General features: G+C 45.7%; 3 protein-coding genes across 4 annotated transcripts in view; all 3 read right to left on the reverse strand.

Annotated features, from left to right (window-relative positions):
- Positions 1-571: 571 nt before the first annotated feature.
- ca5a (carbonic anhydrase Va) lies at positions 572-11707 on the reverse strand. Of its 2 annotated transcripts, none has more exons than XM_079742712.1 (7): positions 11249-11707; positions 8119-8316; positions 6769-6887; positions 5692-5787; positions 5379-5441; positions 4521-4679; positions 572-3734 (listed from the first exon to the last, which is right to left on the reverse strand). In XM_079742712.1, the coding sequence occupies exons 1-7, from the start codon at positions 11388-11390 to the stop codon at positions 3582-3584; spliced, it is 930 nt and encodes a 309-aa protein (XP_079598838.1). In that variant the 5' UTR covers positions 11391-11707; the 3' UTR covers positions 572-3581. The 2 variants fall into 2 exon arrangements, with proteins under 2 accessions (XP_079598838.1, XP_079598839.1); XM_079742713.1 differs by lacking the exon at positions 11249-11707 and adding an exon at positions 8435-8615.
- A 777-nt stretch (positions 11708-12484) lies between these two features.
- On the reverse strand, positions 12485-22356 carry uba2 (ubiquitin-like modifier activating enzyme 2). The gene is made up of 17 exons (XM_079743347.1): positions 22183-22356; positions 21560-21643; positions 21370-21440; positions 21212-21276; positions 21000-21100; positions 20337-20458; positions 19998-20065; positions 19747-19868; positions 19484-19583; positions 18123-18274; positions 17132-17225; positions 16604-16716; positions 15570-15725; positions 15245-15341; positions 14339-14444; positions 13928-14067; positions 12485-13061 (listed from the first exon to the last, which is right to left on the reverse strand). Exons 1-17 carry the CDS (start codon positions 22321-22323, stop codon positions 12832-12834), a joined length of 1962 nt encoding a protein of 653 aa, XP_079599473.1. The 5' UTR covers positions 22324-22356; the 3' UTR covers positions 12485-12831.
- A 794-nt stretch (positions 22357-23150) lies between these two features.
- The window catches only part of ccdc135 (coiled-coil domain containing 135), a 14018-nt gene continuing 9946 nt past the window's right edge, over positions 23151-27222 (reverse strand). Inside the window, exons 13-18 of the mRNA XM_079743965.1 lie at positions 25322-25537; positions 24501-24611; positions 24195-24305; positions 23706-23897; positions 23423-23562; positions 23151-23281 (exon numbers count right to left, since the gene is read on the reverse strand). Of these exons, the coding sequence (XP_079600091.1) occupies positions 23200-23281; positions 23423-23562; positions 23706-23897; positions 24195-24305; positions 24501-24611; positions 25322-25537 (852 nt within the window). The 3' untranslated portion in view covers positions 23151-23199. The remainder of the gene's footprint in view (positions 23282-23422; positions 23563-23705; positions 23898-24194; positions 24306-24500; positions 24612-25321; positions 25538-27222) is intronic.

Here is a 27222-nt window from a genome sequence, read left to right on the forward strand (position 1 = left end):
GAATCGACAACCTGATCCCCTCTTAAGAAATCATCTCTTGTCAAATGAGCCACCAGAATCAGTTTGTGAAAGTTGTGACATTAGTTTGAAACTGACTGAAAATTATGACAACACCAAACTTATGCTCTTATGCTATTTATGGGAGGAACATTTACAACGCCAGTCATCATTTTCAGTCACTTTAGTTACACAATAATGTGTTTTGTGGTAAAATATGCACATCGTTTGCAATTTCTTTTCACCATTAGTCAGCAAACCAAACCACCCCATACATTTAGGATGAGCCTTCTTGTATCATCATATATGGGGTGTATCCAACCTAAACTCAGTAAAAGCAAATGGATGGTCTCCAACTGATTGTGTTAACCTTTAAGGGCCTTTCTTCATGAAAAGCTTATTTGCTTTAAATGCAAGACCCCACTGAGCTTGTTACAGGATTGCTATTTTCAATGAAAGAAAGTATGTCAACACTGAGCCCTGCTGGTGTTTGCCTCAGAGTCTTTGGTTTCATAATAATAGAACGGTACAATTAAGAATACAAAAAAGAAAGGTGAAAAAAATCAGTATAACATCTGAATCAACGATACCTTTATTTGTCTGTAACTCTACACTGTACAAGGCATGAGCACAACATCTTACACTGAGTCACTGTTCCACGTTCCTCAGGAAACGACATACGTGCAAAATACGCTCCGTACGTCTGCACGAGGCCAGCTGGACAACTCTGGACGTACAGCTGGGGCCAGCCAATCAGAAGGGGCCCAGGTGCAGCGGGGGCCAATGGGGCGGGAGAGGGCCCTTAGAACCCTGTGGGGTAGGAATGGAGGCGGCCCATTGAACAAACACACAACGTTTGTACTACACACAGAAAAGGTGCACTGTATACACACAGCGACGCATGTTGATGGCCATGAGACGGGACACACCCGGAGCCGGAGGGGCGGTTGGAAAACAAGTAATCCAAAAAAAAAACATGTCAGTGAAATAACAACTGGCCAATGTCAGCTCTAATGGAGGTTTTAAAAAAAAAATTACACTTCTGATGCATAGAGGCTCTGATGATAGAAAAAAAGAAGAAAGTAATGGCAGCAAAAACATTATAAATGTTAAGGCAGTTAATGGTTATGTAGGATTGCAGAAACGACCCATGAAAAGTACGGGTGCAATAGTGTCTGTAAGTGTATTGTTGCATATCAACGTGACTATTGAATATTATACACATTAATAGTAGTGGCCCATCCGACAAAAACGTTAGTGCCACCACCTCAAACCTAACCCAGAACAACCCCCTTTCAGGGCCCCTCCAGAATGGCCCCGCCCTTCCGAAGCGTCAGCATTGAACCACCGTTAGCACTGGGACTCTTGGCGCCATTCTATCTGTTAAGCATGACCACACAGGGTTGAGAGGTTCCTCTTTTTATATGGAGATCCAGTATTACACAAGGGGGGGCCTGAGCGTGGCGCTATTGTTAGACTAGTGGCCGGCCCCCCTCCCCTCTGCTGAAGCTAGAGATCAATGACCAGGATGCCGCTGCCTCCTTGTGCCTCAGGGCTGGACAGACCCCTCTAAAGACCCCCAGGACACAAGTAAACTGCATAGAAAGTGACCAGGGTTGTACATTTCTGATTGATTATATCGAAGACCAAGCCACACTAAAGAAAGGTTGTGTTCGTTACAGTTGAACCGACACCCACTGCAAGTGAAAGTACTCAGTTCTCTGTTATCTGTTGGGTGGCAAGTCAAACATCACCCATTTTCAACTATACACCGTTAACCATGACACCAGGGACAAACGACAAAACAGAAAAAATGATCACACAACACCCCTGTGGGGCAACAGTGCAGGGGAGAAAAGGGTGGTAGAAAAGGAATAGAGTATCATACGTTAAGATTGGCCATGTTCCCCTGGTTAAAGGCAGTGTTCCAGTATCCTGGACAGCAGTAGGCTATGTGCCAGCCAGGTTTCAACAGCATCTCTGCATTATTAAAGCTAGTTCCAAACGTCAAACTCTGGGCTGTGGTCAGGGCAGTGCTACTGGGTTAAGTACTCCAGAGGCTGAAGACTTGGCTGTAGAAGTCAGATAGCATGCTGCAAAACTTTTATTGCACAAATATCCTAGCAATCCCTGAAAATTGCCCATGGCGTGATGCAAAAACAGTGCGATCACTTTTATTATTACTTTTGTGACCTCCTTCACTGGGGGTCTGTGTGTGTATGCATGGGGGTGGGGGGCATGTTTTGTTGAGCCTTGCACAGTGTAAGTCACACAAGAAAAACACTGTAAATTGAACGGTAGTCAGCAACATTCTGAACACACATCAAGATATAAACTGGTTCCCTTCCATCCTCTAAACCGCTGTCAGGCTTGACGGCGTTACATTAACCTCACGTGCTTGTGTGCATAGTAACATGGTTAACATAACCCATCTGGTTTAATGCAGACACACAAACACATGATATCCTCAAAGAGGAGTATGTAGACATTCCTAAAATCTCTTTGTAACAGCTAAAAATTTAATTAAAACATTCTATGATTCAAAACAAGCACTACGCGACAAATAAAAAAATAAAAAGATCACACGACGAAACAACCATCACAATTGCTTAAATGCTGTTTTTAAAACGTCAGAATAACTATCTCTGTAGGGAAACCCAAACTTTCCTATCAGTTTATCAGTTTAAAATCTCTTGGGCATTGTATAGTAAACAGGTAGCAGCATGAAATTGCTTTCAATAATGTTTTAGAATTACATTCCCGAATTTAGGACGCAACCTGCAGTGGTGACTGTGACCAGCAGATGACGCTATCCGGTTCCTGTTTAAAACAAATCTTCAAATCAAATGAATTAATCAGTCTCCTATCAAACCTAGAATGCATTAAGAATCGATTTTACCCATATTAAAAACACCCAGCCATTCTTTGATTAGTAAGGGAAAACAAAACTCAAATAAAACTTGCACATATACAAAAAAACACACATATATACATATATATGTATATATATATATGTTATTTTTTGAGTTCATGTGCTATACAGACTATGAGAGTCTGCATTTATACTCGTATATATTTTTAAAACCAGCAGAAAACAATAAAACCCTAGATCCTTAAAACCCTCTTCACTACAGCAGTCTCAAATAGGACCTTGCTACCGATACTCCAGGTCTCCAACCTGATCCAGCCCCCAACGCTTCACTGCTGGTGCCTCTCCCCTCAGGGCTGCTGGCCAAGGTCCATCACAGGACGAAGACAACGGCACTTGTACAGTGATGTGTGTGTGTGTGTGTATCAGTGTATCAGTGTGCATTGGCCAAAGATCTGTCCGGAAGTCTGTCAAAGTGTAGCATCATAGAGTGTCTGTGTGTATGGGGGGGGGGGGGGGCTTCTCTGGGTGACTGTTTGGGTGAGTGCAGCCTGTCAGTGGGCGGGCTGTTCCCAGGTCAGAAGGCGGGCTGTTCCCAGGTCAGAGGGCGGGCTCTTCCCAGGTCAGAGGGTGGGCTCTTCCCAGGTCAGAGGGCGGGCTCTTCCCAGGTCAGAGGGCGGGCTCTTCCCAGGTCAGAGGGCGGGCTCTTCCCAGGTCAGAGGGCGGGCTCCTCCCCGGTCAGGAAGGGTGAGAAGGAGGAGCGGATGGAGCGGCCTCGCAGCGGCTGCTGCACGCGGAAGTTGTTGACCATCCCCTTCTGCACCTCCTCTTCAGCAGACGTAAACAGAAGGCTCCGGAACACCGCCAGCTACGGGGGGGGGGCGAGGTTGGAGAAAGCATAGATTGAGCCAGAGAATGCGGAAAGCGCCGGAGAGAACAAGAGCCAGAGGTCTCGCTCTGGGCCGCAGCAGGGATGGGAATGTCGGTTAGCAGGCATGTGGTCAAAGCCGCCCGCCCAGCAGCCAATTAGGAAACAGAACCGGCTTCAGGCCGGAGTGGACAGCCTGTACTGAAGAGGAGTTTGTGGGCACAACAGTTCACGGCTGATCCCCAACAGCAAAGGTTTAGGATTTGCCCAAACCTTTTAAATCTGTCTCTTGAAACACAAAACTGTGGTGTGTACTTATTTACCCTTTCCCATTTGGTTGGATAGTCCCGTTGTGAATCAGACATAGAATCACTTATTCTGACCGTACACCACAAACAGTCCTCTGATGTGGCGTGGCCAATCACATGGTACACTAGCGTCTAGAACATTAGCAAATAGATTCTTAATAACATATTCAATTTCAACAATTAAGATTTAATCCATAGTAACCACCATTGATCATTGATATTGTGTGGAACCGCTACGCTAGCCAAATGACCCCAGGGCCCAAGACTCCTGGGTGAGGAGAAGGAGAAAGTGGCTATGTCATGGTGCATTATGGGTATAAAGTAGTGCACTATGAACCAGATTATTTACATTTCAGACAGCACAAAGAAAAGGTGACTCCCCAAGTAGTTCACCACATACTCCACTTGTGCGCTGATACAACCAGAGCCGGCGGCTTTGGTAAAGAAACAGCCAGCTCAAAACAGTCCCGCAGGCTACCTGGTCGTGGCTGACTTCGATGTGCTGCTTCATGACGATCCAGGTGACGGCCTCCGTCAGCGGGGGCGTGGTCAGGGAGCCGTGGTAGGTCCAATAGTCGTTGATGTTGCTAGGCAGCAGACAGGCCGGGTCGAACCGTTCGAAATCCACCGTGCTGTCCTGGGGACAGAACGAACCAACACGAACACGAACACACGAACACACGAACACACACACACTTTAATTAAATCCAATGTCTAACCTCTAAGCAGCTTGTGTAAATAAATGTACAAATCTCCATGACACAGGCTTTCTTGTCAACCTCCATATGTGAAACATAAAGGGCTGCCTGATGGGTCTCGGTAAACATGTCCAGCATGGTGTCCCGAACACGCAACAGCTATTGTTATCTCTTTAAAGCGGAGTCCAACAACTCATTACAACAATCCAGACGGACCTGTTATCAAGACCAAACACACATATCTTAACCGTTCAATATTGCACCATCTTAATAGAACGAGGTATTGACACTGGTCTGCAGGGTGTCTTTATTCTACCCCCCCCCTGAGAGCTGGCATGAAGTCTTCTGTTGTTGTTCAATTTAAAAAACACATTAAAACGTGTTCCTTCCTGATCCTATGATAATGCTGTTATCACGGTCTCTGATCTCCAAAGAACTCCACAGTCTGTCCCAGTGCACTTAGCTGACGGACTGCTGAGTCAGCGAACAAAACAAACCCCCCTCCGACCCCAAGAACAAAACAAACGATTGGAGGGCTGGATCTGTGTGTGTGTGTGTGTGTGTGTGTGTGTGTGTGTGTGTGTGTGTGTGTGTGTGTGTGTGTGTGTGTGTGTGTGTGTGTGTGTGTGTGTGCCAACCTTGTGTCTGACAGCGGGCAGAGCGTCGACTAGTTTCTGCAGTCCTTCGTGTCTCTTTCCGATCTACAACATGGAGGAGAGGTGAGCTGTTTCAGGGTCGCCCAACATCATGCACCACGGGCCGATCATGTTCACACGCACACATCCGAGGCATCTTGTCCCACAACGGGGATATCCCTGTGTTTTTGTGTGTCTATGCGTGTGTATGCTTTTGAGTGTGTAGGTCTGCGCACTTTTGAGTGAGTGAGTGAGTGAGTGCTTCTGAGTGAGTGAGTGAGTGAGTGAGTGAGTGAGTGAGTGAGTGAGTGAGTACCTTGAGGAAGACGCCGATAACAGCCAACCCGTTTTCCTCCATGACAGCCTCTTCAAACAGATCATACTTCTCTGTGTTCCAGTGGACAATGTGGAGCTGGGAACATATGAATCACATATAATATTATATACATCAACATAAATAAATACAAATAGATGTAAACAGCCAGCAGTCTTTGGGCCTTAAGAAACTCTGCTTTGACTGTTCATCCAAGTGGAACTGGTAATTTAGTATTTTTTTGTTATTTTGTTTTATTTACAGCCCTTAGTTAGAAACTCTTTGGGGTAAATCCTCCATCAAGTCGGATTAATAATGTTTGAGTTACATTTGGTTGGATGATTGAGTTTCCTGGACATAAGAGTACACACACAAGTGTGTGCCTAAGCACTAGTAATGCGTTTACACAGCTTTTAAATCTCTTTGAAGTTTAACTATAATTCTAAAACACACGTCCTGTTTGACAGCTGATCAGTGCAAACAGCAAATATATTCATGTACGCAAAGAGTGGTACAAAAAAAAAAGAAAAAAGAGTGGTACAATTTTACAATAGTAGATGTATAATCTATCTATCTATCTATCTATCTATCTATCTATCTATCTATCTATCTACTCCAGGTGTATGTTTTTTTGCTCGGTTCTGTTTCCCAAGAGCATTAAGGCAGGTGTGAAGAAGCCTGAGCATACATATAGTGGCTATCTGGCGCATCCAGGACACATGACGCATTGAAACCTGAACAGCACAGTGCAGACTATCGATGGTGTAACCTGACACACACACACACACACACACGCACACGCACACGCACGCGTCATTTAAGTGTCAATAAAAGCACAGTTGAAGTTGGAACCCTTTGGGTAAATCATCCACCATGACGGGTTAATAATTAAATGTTATTAAATTGTTGTGTTTTTGGGGAATGTACTGGAAAAATACCGGGAAAAGAGATCGAACAAACCTCAGAATTCAATGCAGTGATACACAACACCCAAGTGATGATCAATAATGAAACCTCCCTCTTGGTACGATTGCGTTCCCTGTGCTGCCCTCAGCAGGGCCAGACCGGGGCATCACGTACCTCTGCAGGGAACAGCTTCCTGTCCACCGTGTGCTCGGAACCCCAGGCGTTGCTCTCGCCCCAGTGGAAGTGGAACTGACAGAGGCGGAACTGGTCTTCCAGGGGACCCCCTTTCAATGCTGGACCAGAGACACAAGTTGGAGAAACATTGATTGATTTTGGAGCCCACTTCAATTTAATTGATTTCGGACTTGTTTTTTTTCCTTTTGTTTTCCAGATGTCGTTATAACCTGATATTAGTCCATTTGGATTTGAAACTGTTCACATCCAAATACTTTATATATATATATATATTTAGAATAATTGTTGGTCATATTTGTTGTAATTATTCTAACATCCAGACAGCAATCAATAAATCCAATGCCCACATGCAACACATTAAAAAAGAAGGTATTTGTGTCTATAATAAGGCCGTCCAATCAAGAGATGGGCCTACTTATAACTTGTCTGATCTTATTGATCGATGATATACGCAGAGTTACATCGAAGCTAATGCATATGCCGGGGCTCCAGGATGAAACACTGACCTAGTTAGTTGAGCACAACATAAAACCAGTAGCCCAACAATATCAGTGATAGCCCATTTACAAGGGCTAATAAATCGCCCCATAAACAGTTTACTCTGATTATTATGAAGGTCTAGTAACTCAACATCAGTGACATATGAGGTGTGATAGAAGACTGTTGAGTCAGTACTGCATTACTTTAGGCACCACTTTGGTTGATTTACTGCAAAATACAACTTAACACACTTCCCCAGATACTTTAGTACCGCTTTGGGTTTAAAGATTAGTAGACTTTTTAGAACAGCCTTTGATTATGTCATAAAAAGGATATTTCGATGCCTTTCCTTTTTTCACTTTCCTATTTTAGCTCATTGAGGAGTACTGAAGCACAACCCAATAATTTACTCTTGCCCCATAAACTGCCTAAGCCCCTACAATAGTGTGTACGGTTTGTGGTCAGAGTCACATGACATGTTGACGGTCATGTGACCACAAGTCATCGATTCCACGTGGCAGCTCACGCTGCTGGATCCACTAGATCTTTATTGTCCTTATCGCGAACCCTGCAGTTTGTGAAGGGTGGGTTGACCTTTGTTAGAATGAAGTATTTTCATCCTTAGTCATCCAAAATAAGTACAAATACAATCACATTTAAAATGGAAAAAATGTACGCATCAATAAAAGAAGTGCAAGATTTCCCATGGCTACAACAAAGAAGTTCATGGAAAGATTCCAAGAAACTCGCTGCTGGCCCCACGCCAGAAGCATCTGTGTCTAGAACGCTCCTTGTTTATCAGGCCCACACTGACTCAGCCGGTTCGTTTATAGAAGCAGCATCTCTTACTGGACTTGTCGGTGGTGTCGTCGTACTCCACCAGGAAGGAGTATCCGTTGTTCCAGATCTGCTGGCAGGTCTGGGGGTCGTACGCGGGGACCAAGGGCTTCAGATGGGGGTCAAACAGGCTCTTCCGAACCACAATGTCAATAGGGGACTGGCGGTCACCTCCCGGGATGGCCAAGGGCTCCTGCCACATTGGATGCACTGTGGAGAGAGAGGGGGGGGGAGAGAGAGAGAGAGAGAGAGAGAGGGAGAGTTAGAGAAGACAACAAAAGGAGAATGATAAGAGAAGCAGCAAAAGAAGAAGAATGCTGACACCTACTTTTCATGCAGTGCCCTCCCGCTTCCTGCATCTTCCTAAAGCAGTCCATTTTAAAGGATAACAATTGTTTATATATATTTTATACCCAAGTTTATAACTAGTATAGACGGTCAAAAAATGACTGAAGCGCAAGTCGTAGCCCAGCTGTGCCCGCCTTCCTTTCCTCAAACCCAGGTCTCAGAGAAATGGCAGAAAAGGAACGAGTGAGCAATCTTAACTTCCTCCTATCACCTCCTCCTTCTCTTTCCTAAGAGGAAAATACAGAAAGGCAGAAATGTGGGCAGGCTGTGCAAAGAGTGACACACGGAATGTCCAGCCCACCCTCCTCCCTCTCTGCCTTCTCCACCTCCTCCTCCTCCTCCTCCTCTACCAGTGCAGCCAGCAGGGGGGGGGGGGGGGCCGGAATGGTGCCGGGTCATAACAATCCGCCCAGACCGTGACCGGTCAGCGGCGATCCCGCCCCTCCAATAACATCCCTGCCTTCTCCTTCAACCGTTTCACTTTAAAAACAGAACCCTGCGGCATTATAAAAAAAACAGATCTATAAAAGTAGGTCAGTGTGGTCCACTTGGGAACCGATTTTCCGTGCTTTGATTCCGAGGTCAAGTGTGCACGACCCTGTGTTCGCAAAACACAAGGCTTCCATTTCAATGCTGCCGCAGAAAACAAACCAGCTAATCCTGTCAACTCTTGAGAAAAGAAAACATTAACCAAGGCCGGTTTCTCTTCACTTCCTTTTATTATGCACCGGCAAAAAGAAAGGCTCCATTACGTCGTCTGACATGCATCTACCTAACTGAACAGGTCTGACTGGAAGACAACCCGATCACTATCTCAATCGAGTGGCATAGACTATTATGCTGCATGGCAATGTGTTAGAACAACCTAACACATTAGCGGCTTTCAGAACCTCGCACACACACAAACACACCCACACAGAAATGCATAGCATGCACGGCGGCTTTGTGGGAACAGCCCTGGAGAGTCTCCCGTGTGGCGACCAAGGTTTTGGGATAATCTAATGCAAGTGGAACAATTAACAAACGGATGTTTTCACGAGTTGCAGCTGCCGTCACTTTGTACAAAAAGTACATAAAAGGTTGGTGCCCAATTTGGTTGGCCAGAGTGAGCCTGTGCATACATGGCAACACGCCCAGAAGGCATGTATAGCTGCCTGAAGTGAGCGATTACGTTCTACACATTCTCCACAGTCACCTTTGAGACGGTGACTGTGATAAAGGGCTCTACAAATAAACTAGACGTGTCGAAGAAAATAAAAATCATGAATTACAGATTACTTTTATCTGTAGTTTAGTGATGAAATATAATAAATCTAGCCTCATGTAAATTGTTTCAACAGCCTGCCCAAATAATTTGTTGAAGGGTTAGAATTATAATTGCATTTGTCCTTATCAAAGAAGGAGCTTTCTGGAAAATAATCTTGTTTTCTTTCTCAATTGGCGGAAAATGAAAAAAAGTGGTCACACTGCTGGCATAGCAGCGACACTGAGTGCATTTGGAGTAGGGGTGCCCAACTACCCTAACACCCACCAAAGTGATGCAGGCTGCGACCGCAAACCGTGCAAAGCTTCACGAGACGCACCCACGTCTCCATGGCTGATAGTGAGTGGATGGAACACAACCCCACACACACTACGGCTTTGGCTGACAATGCCACCATTGTTTGTTGGTGGCATCGTGTGTGTGTGTGTGTGTGTGTGTGTGTGTGTGTGTGTGTGTGTGTGTGTGTGTGTGTGTGTGTGTAACTCGATTTGCATGTGTGTGCTATTAGATCACGGCACCAGGCCCATGTGAGGTTCTTTTGAAATGCTTGTTCTACTTCCTAATGTCCTTCTTTAATGTTTCTTTAATCCTAATCTCCCAGGTGAAGCCATACACTCTGCGGCTTCAGAACGGAGTCATTTGGGTTTGGAGAGAGGGGAGCCTGCATCCTCCAACGGGCAGGGCAGGTTTTCCTTTGGTCGTTTACCAGCAGAGTTCTCCCCGCTGTCTCTCCAGTCACTCAATAAAACATTTGTAAAAGAACACGTAAAGAGTAGCAGACTAGTTAGAGGTATACATAACCACGCTGTTTTTATTGTTCCAGACAGAACTTGCATAACGCCTTTGTACTTAATTGGTTCCACATGCCCATCGTTAAGATGGCAGCATAAAATGTTGTGTGTGTGTGTGTGTGTGTGTGTGTGTGTGTGTGTGTGTGTGTGTGTGTGTATTTTTATTGTTGTCAAGGGTGTGGTTAAGACAAGGTGGAACATGTCTGACGGGCGTGTCTGCGTTTTTGTCAAAACATGAGGAAATAACCTTTTGCCATTGTCAATGGTTCTGTATTAAACCCACTTTTTGTTAAATTCTTCCTGCCTGAGCACACATGATGAGGATCTTGAAGAGAGAATGGACAATCATCCGTTTGGATTTCGAACAACTGAACACTTCAGATGTAGGATGCAAAGTCATGTTTATTTTTCATCACGTTAACGTAAATCCTCACTTAATGTGATGCGATTCGTTTTGCATCATTTTGAGGGCTCATGGTCTCTATCCAGTAACATGAAACATACGCTAAATTATTTCCGAGTATCACCTTGCACCCCCATCACAAAACAAAAACAGGTTGTTTAAGAAACGATCGTTTTTTTAAGTTGTTAAGATGAACCATTTGTCTGTGCACGCATGGGAGCCATATTGCCTTTTACTTTCAGCGTTTGATGATGGACTACTAGTTAAAGCAGATAACAACAGTGATGCACAAGTGGTGCTATTTCATAACTAGTACAAGGTCTAAACAGTACTCACTGTGTGAAAGCACATATTTGCTGGAGCATGCGGTGAGGTTACATCTTCTCACTGGGACCAGCCGCTGACCCTTGCCTTGTCTGGATAGCTGTCGATGCAGCAGCCGGCCGACGGGTCGTAGTATTGATGAGAGGGTCACCATGTTGTTCGAGCCAAGAAAACGCTTTGAAGGCGAGCTTTGCAAATAAGAAAGAGTGCCCAACTGTCTGCGCGTTCAAGTCTTCTGCGTGTTCACCTGCCTTCGAAGCAACCCTCCACCCTCCACAACTTTGATCCAGCCCAGTAAAACAATAACAGTCTCCTAGCTCGTCCCTGCTATCATCTGATTGGAGGCGGACGAACGGGGCTGGCTTCTGCTTCCAAAGCGATAGATGTCATGGATCATTTAAAACATGGCCGCAGAATGTAAAATGGTCCTCGATAAGTTAAACAATTTGGACCCGGCAACGAGTTGACCTTGGCTGTGCAAACACTTTCCGAATGATACGGTGCGCCCTTACCACGCACACAGCCGCTGAACAACGCTGGGAAAGATTTACCCTGTGTTGTTTGCGTACAATGCGGATGTAATGTGGAGTAGGGGTCGCCACGTGAAGAACCAATCAGCGTTTTACTTGGAGGGGCGTTAGTGATGATGTAAGCACAATACTTTCATGTGCTCCGTGCACGCGCTGCCCCTATACACAACCCTTATTGTTTTGAACTCGTTGGCCTTACCTTGTATTCAAATATACGAACAATTAAATACATGGTCAAACTCGACTTACGCATTTTTTGATTAACCTTCGTAAAACAACCGACTAAACACGGATAAAAAAAATATTGTGAAGGTTTTTCTGTCATCCCATCTGCGTTTGTAAACATCGATAAGGAAGTAGGACGATACGTCACATTTCGAGTAAACGACTTCATGGCTTTTGCTCTAATAAAACCAGTGAACTTTGTCATCTCCAGTGCGTAGTTAACCTCTCACGTGCGTTAGGTTTGTAATATTTACAAAGCTGCCCTAATTCCTTGACCTTCATCCACCTGAACGAATGGTCACAGAATCATACAGGTATCATGCATCACGTTACATGATTAAATACATTATTCGTTTTTTTGAGTTTAATCAATGAATTTATAGTCTGAATCAGTCACAAGCTGCTTATGAGACAGCATGATTTAACTTGTATTGCATATCCATGGTTGCACCAAGAAATAATGTGTGAAAAAAATAGCATCAAACAAAGGGGGAAATGTTGAGAATTTTATTTGTGTACCTTACCATAGCACAGAAAACATTGTGACTTATGTAGCATGAGAAAAACTATGTTTATAAAAATACAAAACAAAACAAAATTGTATCAGTCTGGGACCAGAAAGTAAGAATTACAGCACACAGAACAGAAAAAAGGGTAACGTGTTGCAATTGTTGTTTTTTCCTTCTTTTGTACATAGACTATATACAACCACTGTAAGAGAGATTGAACAGAATGAATACGCGCGTCATGGCGGGGGACTCAAATAAAATAAAAGATTCAGAAATTGTCCATTGGAAATTGGTCGGATTCTTGTGGTGAAAAAAAGCTCAAAAATACGGCCTAGTCCAGAGCAATGATGTCATCGTCGTCGTCGTCATCTGCATCCGCTGCTTTGTGCGATTGGTTTGTCCGCGGCCGCTTGACAGAGGCCTCTCCGGTCTCGTCGTCAAGGTGCTTCCTCTTGGTGCCACTGGTTGGCCCGGCAGCAGCACTAGAGGACGATGCCTCCTCCTCCTCCTCCTCCTCCCCTTCAGACTCGACAATCATGACGTCGTCGACCTCCGCAGGAGCTGAAGGGCATAGGAGACATTCAGAGGATGAATATCATCAAGGAATCCTTCACGACAGCGTACTTTACAACTTAAGACACATTTCGGAAGGTAGGACTTTTCTCTTCCTCAGGAGACGTTAAAAGGGCCCAGGAGATTAAACATCTGAAATGAGTTTATACTGACAACATTGGATTAGAACGGACGCCCCGACAGTCCACTTGAAGGTGACCTTAAGGGGTTGCATGCCGTGCATGCTGTGTTCCAATATCCATACTATCCATACTTCCTATACTTAGTTTGAGTACGTAGGGCGTTCCAATTCAGATAGGGGCAAAAATAAGTGTACTGAAATGACCTGGATGGTGTACTCAAGACGGTCAAACCGCAAAGTGTGGATCGATGTACACTTTTCGTACTCAACGGCAGCCATCTTAGCTATGTAGCGGAAGAGGGCGGAGCCAGGCTGAGCCAACGTCGCCGCATTTTCCACATAGCCTGCATTAATAGTCATTTTGTAGTTTTTATAGCTTTTTATAGCTGCTAGGCGTAAAGAGTTCACCGTTCAAGGCGGGATGGTTATTGCGGGAGAGGAGCTGCGGCGGCAATCGCAATCGTAATTCCCGGTCAGTGCACCACGGAGTATACGATTTGGAACAACGCTGACATCTGAAAATCAGCGCACTTAGTGAGTGCGGATAGTGTACTAGGTTTAAGTGTACCCATGGCAGTATGGCTATTGGAACACGGCACTGGCCTCAGTGCGGCTTCAAGAGCAGCAGTGATGCGCGTCACACCCTGCTGTACCAAACCAGTCCCTCCAGTCTCAGCTCGGGTTCATAATGGCCGTGGGCGCAGCCTAATAAACGGTTCCCTTCTCTACCGACCGTTGGAGGTGGACGGCTGGGCGGAGTCCTTGTTGCCGTTGGCGATACTGTTGGCATCCTCCTGGGTACTGGGAGGAGGCGGGGCTTTATCCGGGGCGTCGCCCACCACTTCAAACTCAACATCCTTCTCTAGGTCCTCGCTGCAGGGCCAGCACACACACACACACACACACACACACACACACACACACACACACACACACACACACACACACACACACACACACACACACTTAAGATCAAAAGTACTTAAAGACAAAAGAAGAAAAACATTTTTGAAGGCATTTACACCGGGGCGGTTTATGTTCATTATAGGCCGAGTTTAGTGAAGAGGTCAAAGCGTGGTTGCATCATGTCACAACAGGTATCCGTGTCAGTGTGAGGCTTTAGCATCTGGCTGAAGATACGTACGCATGCAGGACATTGATGAGGAGTGTGTAGTCTTGGAGGAAGTCATCCGATTGGAGGCGGCTGCCGTTGCGGATGCCAAAGTCAGACAGAAACTTGCCGTTGTTGGCTGTGGAAAACAGAAAGAAGGTGAATGAAGTACATCAAAGCAGGGAGAGGGAAACAGTCACTACGTCATCTCAACCTTAATTTAATTACTTTCAATAACTCCAACAACATAAAAACATGCAAGTAATACTTTTATCCTCAATAAAAGGGGACATATTATGAAAACATCACTTTGTGGGATTTGGGGTGTTGCTTTGGGTCTCTGGCGCTCCTACACACATGCAAGCTTTGAAATAAGTCTGTACATGATTCTTTTTTTCAAATATGCATTTGATTTCTAACACCCACTTCCCCATCTCCCTCCAATCAGAGCATTAATACGATTTTGCGGACGAGCGCTGGGCGGGCGGAGATGTTCGCACATTTCAGAAGAAGGGAGATTCAATCCAAAAACAGATGTCTAATTTGTCAGTTTGCCCTGTGACTGCCTGGAAGGAGCTCCGCCTGAGCTGCCGGAGCTCCGGCAGAAGACCGGCGGAGCTCCAGGAGTACATTTTATTTTTTGTTCTAGCGAACAACTCCAAAAACACAACTTCAGGAACTCATATACTATGTTTACTTGTTGGATAAACATAACATGTCAACTTCAAAACCTACCGCAGAAACCTTTCTGAAACCCTCTGCGGTGAAATAAAACCGCAGCAGCACAACTGTTGTTACCAGAAGGTCGATTAGTCTCCCGCTCTCTCCCCTATTCAGCCTCTCAAGTACCCTCCGTACCCAAAGCCCACGTGGGCTTCCCATTCCCTTGATTGTCCCATGCTTCAGGGCTTTAAGAGACACTCTCGCCTTGCTCCTTACCATCAGTCTCTCCCTCCTCTGAGGAGATTAAGATGGTTCCTTTGCCGTCTTCTATGTTAACGTCTGGAGCCACCATCCCAAACCTCTCCTTGAGAATCTAAAACAGACAAATATAAAGGGTCAGGAAGCGCAGCATTCGAAAATAAGATGATACCGATCAAAAGCTCTACGTCTGAAACTTTTTCAGCAGTATTGACTGAAGGGCGACACTCACTGTCTCAGCGGGAACATTAATGTTTGACAATGAGTTTGTGGATTTGCTCTACCCATAACATCGCTCGTTATATGGATGGTGTTTCAGTGAGGGGACGGTGGTGGTGTTTACCCGGTCTTGCAGAGCGAGGACGGTGGTCTTGAGGACGTTGAGTTTGACAGTGACCTCGGGCCGGCTGGCGCAGACGTAGCAGTTGGCACAGGGTGGGTCCAGGATGCACGGAACCAGCAGCTTCTTCCGCAGGTTGGGATGCTTGTTGAGGAAGATCTGGGAGGGAGACATTAGAACAACTCATTAACAGTAAAATGGAACGTTATGTTTAGTACTTAGAACGACTCAATAGCAACTGTAAAATGTTAACTTAAGTTAAGTACTTAGAACGACTCATTTAGAACAGTAAAATGTTAAGTTAAGTTTAGCACTTAGAACAACTCATTAGCAACAGTAAAATGGTAAGTTAAGTTTAGTATTTAGAACGACTCATTAAGAACAGTAAAATGTTAAGTTTAGTACTTAGAACGACTCATTAACAACAGTAAAAGGTTAAGTTAAGTACTTAGAACGACTCATTAGCAACAATAAAATGCTAAGTTAAGTTTAGTACTTAGAACGACTCATTAACAACAGTAAAAGGTTAAGTTAAGTACTTAGAATGACTCATTAACAACAGTAAAATGGTAAGTTAAGTTTAGTACTTAGAACGACTCATTAAGAACAGTAAAATGTTAAGTTTAGTACTTAGAACGACTCATTAACAACAGTAAAAGGTTAAGTTAAGTACTTAGAACGACTCATTAACAACAGTAGAACGGTTCACTGTACAGGAGACCATCTCCAGAGAATCGCCTGACACTAGATTGAAATGGCCAATATTTCTCATGACAGCTCACGCAAAAAGTAGGTCTCTTGTGAATACCTCCTGTGACACATCCTCGTGTGATCGTGTGTCATATCTAGTGTAATGACACAACTCATCAGCTTAACTCAACCAACACCGCCACTTTAACCAGTAGCCACAGCTCGGAGACATGGGTGCCAGACAGGTGTCAGGGCCAGCGTGATCATCCCACAGACCACAGAACCCAAGGCCCTGGCGTCACAAGGCCCTGGCGTCACGTGCACACGGGAGGACGTGTGATACTCACAGTGCGGCAGGCCTCCAGCTCCCCGGAGACCACCTTGAGGCCCTCCATGACGATGAGGCCGGCGATGATGGCGTTGGTGGTGGCTATGGCAGGGATTATGTTACCTGCCATCGCTGAACCACACACACACACACGGGAACATAGTGAGACCAACTTGCCATGGCTGAACCACACACACGGGAACATAGAGAACACCTGCTGTAACCTGACTTAGCTGAACCACACACACACACACACACACACACACACACACACACACAGTGAGACCCCCTGCCGTTACCATGGGGGGGTTCTGCTGATTAGAAATGAGAAGCTTTAGGCTGGCTACAAAGGAACCCTCAAACAACACAATTAAATGAAATGGGTCTTAGGGGTTCGACCCTTAAGAGAGCAGATTGGGTTGGCAGCCACTCTCATTTACAGTACGGTGCGTTTACGTTATCATAACCTTCTACCAGAACAGACCACGCTACCGGTGCACCCCCAGGCCTCCAGTGGACCTAACGAGGTACGGAGAAGCCGTCTTACACTTGATGTCGAAGCGGCTCTTCATGGTCATGCTGAAGATGTGCATGCGCAGGTTGGCCGCCGCCGTGACAAAGTCCAGGGCTGGCGCGTCGTCCTGGCAACGGCAAGATGGAGGAAGGGAAGAAGGTTTAGGCCCCAGGCTTTTGAGGGCAGACTATTTGTGTGTTGAAGCAAATAAAAGTGTCTTCATAAAGACGATCCATTCATTGTTTTATTGTGATTCATTTAACCATACATTGCCATATTAAATTAGGGATGTGAATAACTCAAATAACTCAAAACGAGAGCTGGTTAAGTGTGAAAAATGAATTAAACTGTAATCAGAAAATGTGTTTATATGTCATAGACCTTAGAGTATCTATGGTATAAAGGCTGGGACGAATTTTGAATTATAAATAAGTACAATGCATAACGTTAGCTCTCTGGCTCATAGCTGAGCGGACTAGAATACCTCCCATTGCCAAGTCGAAGCTAAGGTCTGTCCTATTTACTGGAGTGAACAACGTTTCCGTTGCATAGGAACCTTACTGGAGGGTAATGATTGTTCCAGGAATTAGTCAAACCGTCAGGCGTTGCCAAGGAAACAAAGTTATGCTTGTGAAAAACTTTATATTTGGATTGTAAAACGCATGAAAATATAAATGAATGGTCTTAATTTATTTTCTTTGGCAAGTGACCATGGTATAAACGGGATAATGCCCTTCGAGGTGTCCAACATTAGTTCCGTCCGTTAATTCTTGTTTATTTGAATGGGAAAAAAATGTTAACGGTCCAAATGTTAAAAAAAAAAAAACGACTTTGACCCCCGGGAACGAATAATGTGATATTCTGTCCCATCCCTAATTTTAATCCGTTCCATTTTTCATAAATTAGTTTGAAGATCGATCGATAACGACTGGATAAGTTGACAATAAATAACGAAATCATAGAACATGGAAGTGCAGCACATCACTTGTTCTGTGCCACATGCTGATGTGCAAAAGCAGCTCACCTTGTCCCAGACCAGCTCTGCTCCGTCTCCCTTGTCCTGCAGCTCGGAGCGCAGAGTCTCAATGCTGTGCTGGAACAGCTGGCAGTAGCCCCACACGCCCAGCACCTGTTGGTCCTTCAGACCCACGGCCTTGGCGTCACCCTGGGGGCACCCTGGGGAGACGGGCACACGCACACACGTTGGAAAAGCAAAAACAACATTCAGCGGCAATGCATTTCAACGGCACGTAACCTGTCCAACCGGTCTACCTGTGACCACAAAATGAGTTTGCCTATACCCTGTGGGGAGACTGACAGAGTGAGTTTGACTATACCCTGTGGGGAGACCAACAGATTGAGTTGGACTAAACCATGTGGGGAGACTAACAGATTGAGTTGGACTAAACCATGTGGGGAGACCAACAGATTGAGTTGGACTAAACCATGTGGGGAGACTGACAGAGTGAGTTTGACTATACCCTGTGGGGAGACCAACAGATTGAGTTGGACTAAACCATGTGGGGAGACTAACAGATTGAGTTGGACTAAACCATGTGGGGAGACTAACAGATTGAGTTGGACTAAACCATGTGGGGAGACTGACAGAGTGAGTTTGACTATACCCTGTGGGGAGACCAACAGATTGAGTTGGACTAAACCATGTGGGGAGACTAACAGAGTGAGTTTGACTATACCCTGTGGGGAGACCAACAGATTGAGTTGGACTAAACCATGTGGGGAGACCAACAGATTGAGTTGGACTAAACCATGTGGGGAGACTAACAGAGTGAGTTTGACTATACCCTGTGGGGAGACCAACAGATTGAGTTGGACTAAACCATGTGGGGAGACTAACAGAGTGAGTTTGACTATACCCTGTGGGGAGACCAACAGATTGAGTTGGACTAAACCATGTGGGGAGACTAACAGATTGAGTTGGACTAAACCATGTGGGGAGACTAACAGATTGAGTTGGACTAAACCATGTGTGGAGACTAACAGTGAGTTTGACTAAACCCTGTGGGGAGACTAACAGATTGAGTTGGAATAAACCATGTGGGGAGACTAACAGAGTGAGTTGGACTAAACCATGTGGGGAGACTAACAGAGTGAGTTGGACTAAACCATGTGGGGAGACCAACAGATTGAGTTGGAATAAACCATGTGGGGAGACTAACAGATTGAGTTGGACTAAACCATCTGGGGAGACTAACAGATTCCAAACCAATCTGCTTCCCATACCCGGCGAGGGAAGACCTACGGTCTGACGCTTCACTAACCCCCAATGCTAAACACATCTGGACCATGGTGCCGTGTTTGACTGAAAAGCCAAACCGGGCTCATCACCACAGCAGCTAAACACTAGCAATGGTCAGCAGCTACCTTGGCTTTCCAGCTGATGCCAGTCCAGGGGGAGGGGGGCTTTCCTCTTCTTCCATAACTTGTCCATGGTCAGCAGGTACATGATGTCATCTTTAAAGAGCTGGAGACAAAAGGGCCCGAAATGTTTCGCAAAAAAATAAATGTATAAAAGTATAAAAGATGAATAACTGGGGTGCCTTGTCTCCTTTTGTTCAGATCACTTTCCCTTGCGGGGGGGGGGGGGGGGGGGGGGGGGGGGGGGGGGAGACACGTCTCTCTCTCACCTTGTTGAAGAGTTTGGCGGGGTCGTAGCCCGTGGACCGAGCCCACTCCTTGGTGGAGATCCGCTTGACGTCCCCGTCCGTCTCCGAGGCCATGGCCCGAGCCTCCGTCTCCGCAGGGTTCCCTGGAGGGAGGGGACACAGAGAGACGGGTGGTCCCGGATTACCGGCCTGACTGGGAGGGCAGGGTGGCGGGCGGTGCCGAGAACCCGGGGTAGACTGCACGTAGACCTAGCAGCTCACGGTGGACTCACACGACGCCTCGGGGTCGGCCGTGTCGGGAGACACTTCCTGGTCCGCGTCCTCCTCTCCGAAGAGCTGACTGCGGTCGCCACAGGAACAGGACACAAGTTAAAGAAATGGGGTCGGGACAAGGTTCTACCGAACGCATGTAGAGCCAGTGTTCATTTGTACGAACTTGAATTTGATTGAAGAATTTGATTGTTAACGCGATCAACTACAGTTTAAGGAAAAAGCGTGGTATTTGCAAACTGCATTTGTTACGGCCATGTTTACCGTCCAACCGATTGATAAGGAAGGCTTTCCAGACATACTCGTCTCCAAATATGAACCCAGAAAGGCGGCGGTCTTACTTGAAGAGGTACTTGGCCCAGACGATGCAATGGATGGGCTCAGAAGGAGTGTTCCTGATGGTGCAGCCAGGGAAGGTCTTCTGGGTGGGCTTCGGTTGGCACTCGTAGCACTCCGTGAGTCCCTGAGGTGACATTAGGGTTCAACAACCAGTCCCTCCAGAAAAATGACACTTTTTTTTGTGATTGTTGCGAGGAAATGGCTGCTCTTTTGTGAAGTAAACGTAACATTTTTCAGCTTTCTGCTAAGATATGTGTGACTTTTTTGCAACGAAAATGCGGGGATTATGAAATCATGCAAGCCCCGCATATTTTCTGTTGAAATTGGCAATTTATGCGGTGAAAGTGCGGCATATTTGATAAAATGCGGCCCTCGCATGAATATGCAGACTTTGCGTTGATGGCTGAGGCTGATTATGCGTTGAATTATGCGATCGCATCGCGTTTTTCTGGAGGGACTGAATAAACAACATACAAACGCAAACCAGAAAAGGCACCAAAAAGGTACAACTCCTAGCAATGCTGAAGAGTGGTCATTTTCATAGGGGTCACAATGGTTTCTTTGTAAGAACCTGTAAATGGTCCTACCTGCAGATATGCTCACTACATTAACTAAAGGCTGAAAGGCATAAAGGTGTTATCTAACTCCCAACACCAACGTATTACCTTCTTGATGACTGTGACCTGGCCAAGGTAACCCGCGGTACCGCTCTCAATCAGAGGAATGTCAGCCGCCAAACACATTCTGTTCACATGGTTACGGGCAGCTGGGAAGAGACAAGTGTCGATGAGGCTATGTTATCATCTCCCATCTACATCTTTAGCCGCACAGGTGAGCCGTGATGATAACCGCTAGAGCTGCGGAGAAGAGCTCTTACCTCGGTTGTCCAAAGCATTCATCACCAGCATGAAGTTCCGGAAAAACTCCACGTTGTAATCAGGGCTGCAAAACAGACAGATGGGGTGCACCACTTGTTATGGGAAACCCCAAATGATTGTTCCGTTTCAGATACGTTAATATTTTAGTAAGACATACTTCATGATACTGTCATGGTAGGCAGTGATGTTTGCTGTTGGACAAAACTGAAGTACGCTCTCTTTGGCCACCTGTAACATAAATAGATTAGAAAGGTTGTAATTCATGCTTCTTTCTGCTAGTACAGACATACTTTCAAATAAAGAAAAAAGATAAACACTACAATTTTGTTTTTAACAATGATGCATACCTGTGCTTTAGACTTGCCAACATGCTTCTTCTGAAACAAGAACTGCCGATTGAGGTTGCTGACATCAATAATGTCCAAATCGATCTTCAAGATAGAAAACAAATGACAATTTAGACATTCGGTAGGATAACCAAAAATAGGCATTAAAGTTTGGCCCTGATTTAAATTAAATACATGCACATTCGATTTTCGGGGCACACTTAAATAAGAACACCTCGCATTAATGGGTTAATACATGCTAACAGTAAACAGTATGTGCCAGTAAGTTATGGGATAAATAAGAATAAGCAGAGTGATGCTCCGTAAAACCCAATTATGCACCGCATGATTCGTTGAGAGAAATATTTAAATATCCCGTTCTTAATTCCGTGTTGACGTCTGCCATTGGCCAGCTAGCTAGCTATTGTGTTTAGGAAAACTACTACCGGGGTGTTAAAGCGGCGCACAACACGATGCACATCGGTAAATGCAAGCGGCCCATCTCTGGAATGTGTCGGGGAATACACCCATTAACCGATTAAGCATCTGATGAGTTTTAACGTACGGCCTCCTTGCAACTGGGGCTCCGCACAAAGACATGGCGCGTTAGCTAGCTAGCCCACAAAACACAAAAGGTTACCCACCACTTCAATGTTCTTGAAGCCGGTGAGGACGAGGTTCTTCAAGAGTTCACAACCGATGCCTCCCGCCCCAACCACCAATACCCGACAGGTGGACAAGGACTCGGCGAGCTCTTTTCGAAGAGAACCCACGAGTTGTACCATGTTGATCGGCGAGTCAGAAGTAGCGCCAGGAGAACACCGGGTAGTGAGCTAGCGGCTATGCTAACAAAATAGAGGGTTCTTGACACCAGGGAGGCGCGAGTAACGGCGCTGCAGCGCCACGTATAGGGGGCATGGGGAAATGAAATGAACCACATCAGGTGCAATTATACACAACAACTATGCATACTTATATGTAGCTATATATATATGTAGCTTTATATATAGTTAAAATACATAGAAGAATATATATATATATATATATATATATATATATATATATATATATATATATATATATATATATATATAGAAGCTTTATCGTCTAATATACGTCTAAATATGCATTACTTAGTTGTTGACTTGACTACGTTTTTTGATATGTATATATATATTTATATATATATATTTTTTTTGAGCTTCTGGAAATTTGGTCACTGACCTTTGGTTACAAGAGTTTTAGGTCAGTGACCTAAAACTCTCCTAATTCCAACTACTATACATATCTGTTCTTCAGCTTTCATTTTGCAAATGTACAATGTCACCACCCAGAAGGAGTAAATAACCCTTTTTCGTTTTGATTAAAAGGCATGTGCATGTCTTATGTGTTGCATGTGAAATATTCTGCTTATTTGATCTCATCCAAAGAACTAATTTCAATATTAAAACACAATTCACAATCCCTGGGTGTCTCACCCTGCCAATCCGCAAAAAAAGTTAATTTCCTTGTCTTTTATTACTTTATTAGACGTACAAGGGTTCTGAATCAAGGGTTCTTCATGTGATTTTTGTTCAACATTTTCTCCATAACGTTGGGGGTTCTGTGTCTCGGGCTTCCAGTGTATCCATCCCCGCATCGGGCCCCAGCCCCTCATCGGATCACAGGTGAGGGGCCAATCGAGGGTCCCGAATGAGCTTCTCTTTAAGGGCCAGGTGCTTTTGGGGAGTGATTTCCTTGTGTCTGCACACACACACACACACACACACACACACACAGACACACAGACACACACACACACACACACAGACTTCTATGACATTCATTTGGTCAAACTCCGATGATCTTTGTAAGATGCGTGTGTGTGTGTGTGTGTGCGTTTACCTCGACTGGCGCTGTTTGATGACCCCTATCTTGAAGACGGTCTCAGAGCAGAAGGCGTGGTAGCGCTCCTCCTCCTCCTTACTCATGTTCAGCTGGTTGATCTGGTACAGCTGCTGTTCGTGCTGAAGCGCCCGGGTCTCCTAGGGGACAAAGGACAAACCTCAGAGCTTTGTTCCGGCAGATCGCTTTGCGTCGCTGCATACCGTTGCCGTCAATGTTTTGGAGCAGTAAACCTGAGCATTGAGTCATGCGATGACTTCCGTGGCGTCTGTGTGAGCCGTACCTTCTCGTAGCGGGCCTGGAGGATCTTGTCCTGCTCGATCATCCTCATCCTCTGGTTGGCCAGGCAGTCCTCCAGCACCCTCTCGGCCTGCTGGGGGCTCAGGACCTGTGGGTCGCCCAGCCGGGCCAGGAACGGGGCCAGGAGGTCGATTTCCTTCTTGACCTGCTTCTGGCTCTCCTCCTGGGCGCGTATCTACGGGCGCGGCGTGGAGAGAGCTTTCACTCACCGAGGATACTTACCACAAACAACTGTGGGGAAGATGTTGTTGTTCTCCTTCTCCTTCGTATGATGATTACGATGAATATGATGATTAGGATGATTAGAATATTTATGATGATGACGATTACTATTATTATTGGATGGAATCATTGTTGTTGTTTATAACAGTTACGATACATGGTTGTGGATGCAACACCGTTACATTAAAATTTGAGCTATCAATGTGTGTGTGTGTTTGCATGTGTGTGTGTGTGTGCGTCCGTTTCACACCATGTCTTCTCTGTAGCGTTGGACCTTCTCATTGCGAGCTGTGTCGTAGATGGAGATTCGAAGCTCAGGGTTTCTCTCCTCTCTTTCTCTGGTGGCTAGGATCTCTCTCACCTGCACACACACACACACGCATACACACAAAAACACACACACACACACACACAAGCACACCTGTGCTTGTAATATATCAATAGCACAACATAATGTGATGAGGAATCGATTGTTGGTACCATTGCTAATGCTACCATACACACACACACAGCGCACACACATAGGACATACACACGGATGACAACGTGATGGCACCTGAGTCTCAGAGTGTTTGATCTGCAGAGCGACTTTCTCCTCCTCCTCCATGAGGGCCGTCAGCATCTCATACAGATACACATTCTTTGGAGGGTCTTCGTGCGGGTCCCCCTGAACACACACACACACACACACACGCACGCACACACACACACACACACACACACACACACACACACACACACACACACACACACACACACACACACACACACACACACACACACACACACACACATACATATAAGCGGACCAAGCACAAACATACATGCATGCACACACATGCATGCATGCACTCACACACACACACACACACACACACACACACACACACACGTTCTCTCTACCTGGTAGCCGGTCTCTCCGTGGTGGGTCTCTTTACTTGGATCTCTTTACTGGGTACCACTGGGTACTGGGTCTCTTTACTGGGATCTCTTTACTGGGTACCACTGGGTACTGGGATCTCTTTACTGGGTGCCACTGGGTACGGGGATCTCTTTACTGGGTGCCACTGGGCACTGGGATCTCTTTACTGGGTGCCACTGGGCACTGGGATCTCCTTTACTGGGTGCCACTGGGTACGGGGATCTCTTTACTGGGTGCCACTGGGTATTGGGATCTCTTTACTGGGTGCCACTGGGTACGGGGATCTCTTTACTGGGCGCCACTGGGTACGGGGTCTCTCTACTGGGTACGGGGGTCTCTTTACTGGGTGCCACTGGGCACTGGGATCTCTTTACTGGGTGCCACTGGGTACGGGGTCTCTCTACTGGGTACGGGGGTCTCTTTACTGGGTGCCACCGGGTACGGGGTCTCTCTACCTGGTAGCTGGTGACCATGCCGGGCCTCCAGCTCTCCGCCCTTTGGCCGTCCGGCAGCACCCTGGGTTTGACGAAGCTCCTCCGGACGGGGATGATGCGGTCGTCCTCCAGGTGGAAGGTCACCTCGACGCTCCCCTCAGCGAACAGGAACACCCGCTCCGCCACGTCCTCCCTGGGCGCCTTGGCCGCGTCCCGGTGGAACCGTTCCACCACCCTCTGCACAGGACAGCGGGGAGCGGCAGCCGCACACCGTCGACCGATAGTGACCATACTGACTCAAACACTGATCTTCATTATGATGAAAGGTGCGTTACATGTGGATCCCGTCCATCTTTGAGCCTATGTCTGTGGTGGGCAGTGATAGCTCAGCTAGCTGCTCAATATAGAGCTATGTTGGCATTGATAGCTCAGCTAGCTGTTCTATATAGAGCTATATTGGCATTGATAGCTCAGCTAGCTGCTCTATATAGAGCTATGTGGGCATTGATAGCTCAGCTAGCTGTTCTATATAGAGCTATGTTGGCATTGATAGCTCAGCTAGCTGTTCTATATAGAGCTATGTTGGCATTGATAGCTCAGCTAGCTGTTCTATATAGAGCTATGTTGGCATTGATAGCTCAGCTAGCTGCTCTATATAGAGCTATGTGGGCATTGATAGCTCAGCTAGCTGTTCTATATAGAGCTATGTTGGCATTGATAGCTCAGCTAGCTGCTCTATATAGAGCTATGTGGGCATTGATAGCTCAGCTAGCTGCTCTATATAGAGCTATGTGGGCATTGATAGCTCAGCTAGCTGTTCTATATAGAGCTATGTTGGCATTGATAGCTCAGCTAGCTGCTCTATATAGAGCTATGTGGGCATTGATAGCTCAGCTAGCTGTTCTATATAGAGCTATGTTGGCATTGATAGCTCAGCTAGCTGCTCTATATAGAGCTATGTGGGCATTGATAGCTCAGCTAGCTGTTCTATATAGAGCTATGTTGGCATTGATAGCTCAGCTAGCTGCTCTATATAGAGCTATGTGGGCATTGATAGCTCAGCTAGCTGTTCTATATAGAGCTATGTTGGCATTGATAGCTCAGCTAGCTGCTCTATATAGAGCTATGTGGGCATTGATAGCTCAGCTAGCTGTTCTATATAGAGCTATGTTGGCATTGATAGCTCAGCTAGCTGCTCTATATAGAGCTATGTGGGCATTGATAGCTCAGCTAGCTGTTCTATATAGAGCTATGTTGGCATTGATAGCTCAGCTAGCTGCTCTATATAGAGCTATGTGGGCATTGATAGCTCAGCTAGCTGTTCTATATAGAGCTATGTTGGCATTGATAGCTCAGCTAGCTGCTCTATATAGAGCTATGTGGGCATTGATAGCTCAGCTAGCTGTTCTATATAGAGCTATGTTGGCATTGATAGCTCAGCTAGCTGCTCTATATAGAGCTATGTGGGCATTGATAGCTCAGCTAGCTGCTCTATATAGAGCTATGTGGGCATTGATAGCTCAGCTAGCTGTTCTATATAGAGCTATGTTGGCATTGATAGCTCAGCTAGCTGCTCTATATAGAGCTATGTGGGCATTGATAGCTCAGCTAGCTGTTCTATATAGAGCTATGTTGGCATTGATAGCTCAGCTAGCTGCTCTATATAGAGCTATGTGGGCATTGATAGCTCAGCTAGCTGTTCTATATAGAGCTATGTTGGCATTGATAGCTCAGCTAGCTGCTTTATATAGAGCTATGTGGGCATTGATAGCTCAGCTAGCTGTTCTATATAGAGCTATGTTGGCATTGATAGCTCAGCTAGCTGCTCTATATAGAGCTATGTGGGCATTGATAGCTCAGCTAGCTGTTCTATATAGAGCTATGTTGGCATTGATAGCTCAGCTAGCTGTTCTATATAGAGC

The sequence above is a fragment of the Pollachius pollachius genome (assembly GCF_949987615.1).
Source record: "Pollachius pollachius genome assembly, chromosome: 9".
NCBI classification, from domain to species: Eukaryota; Metazoa; Chordata; class Actinopteri; order Gadiformes; family Gadidae; genus Pollachius; species Pollachius pollachius.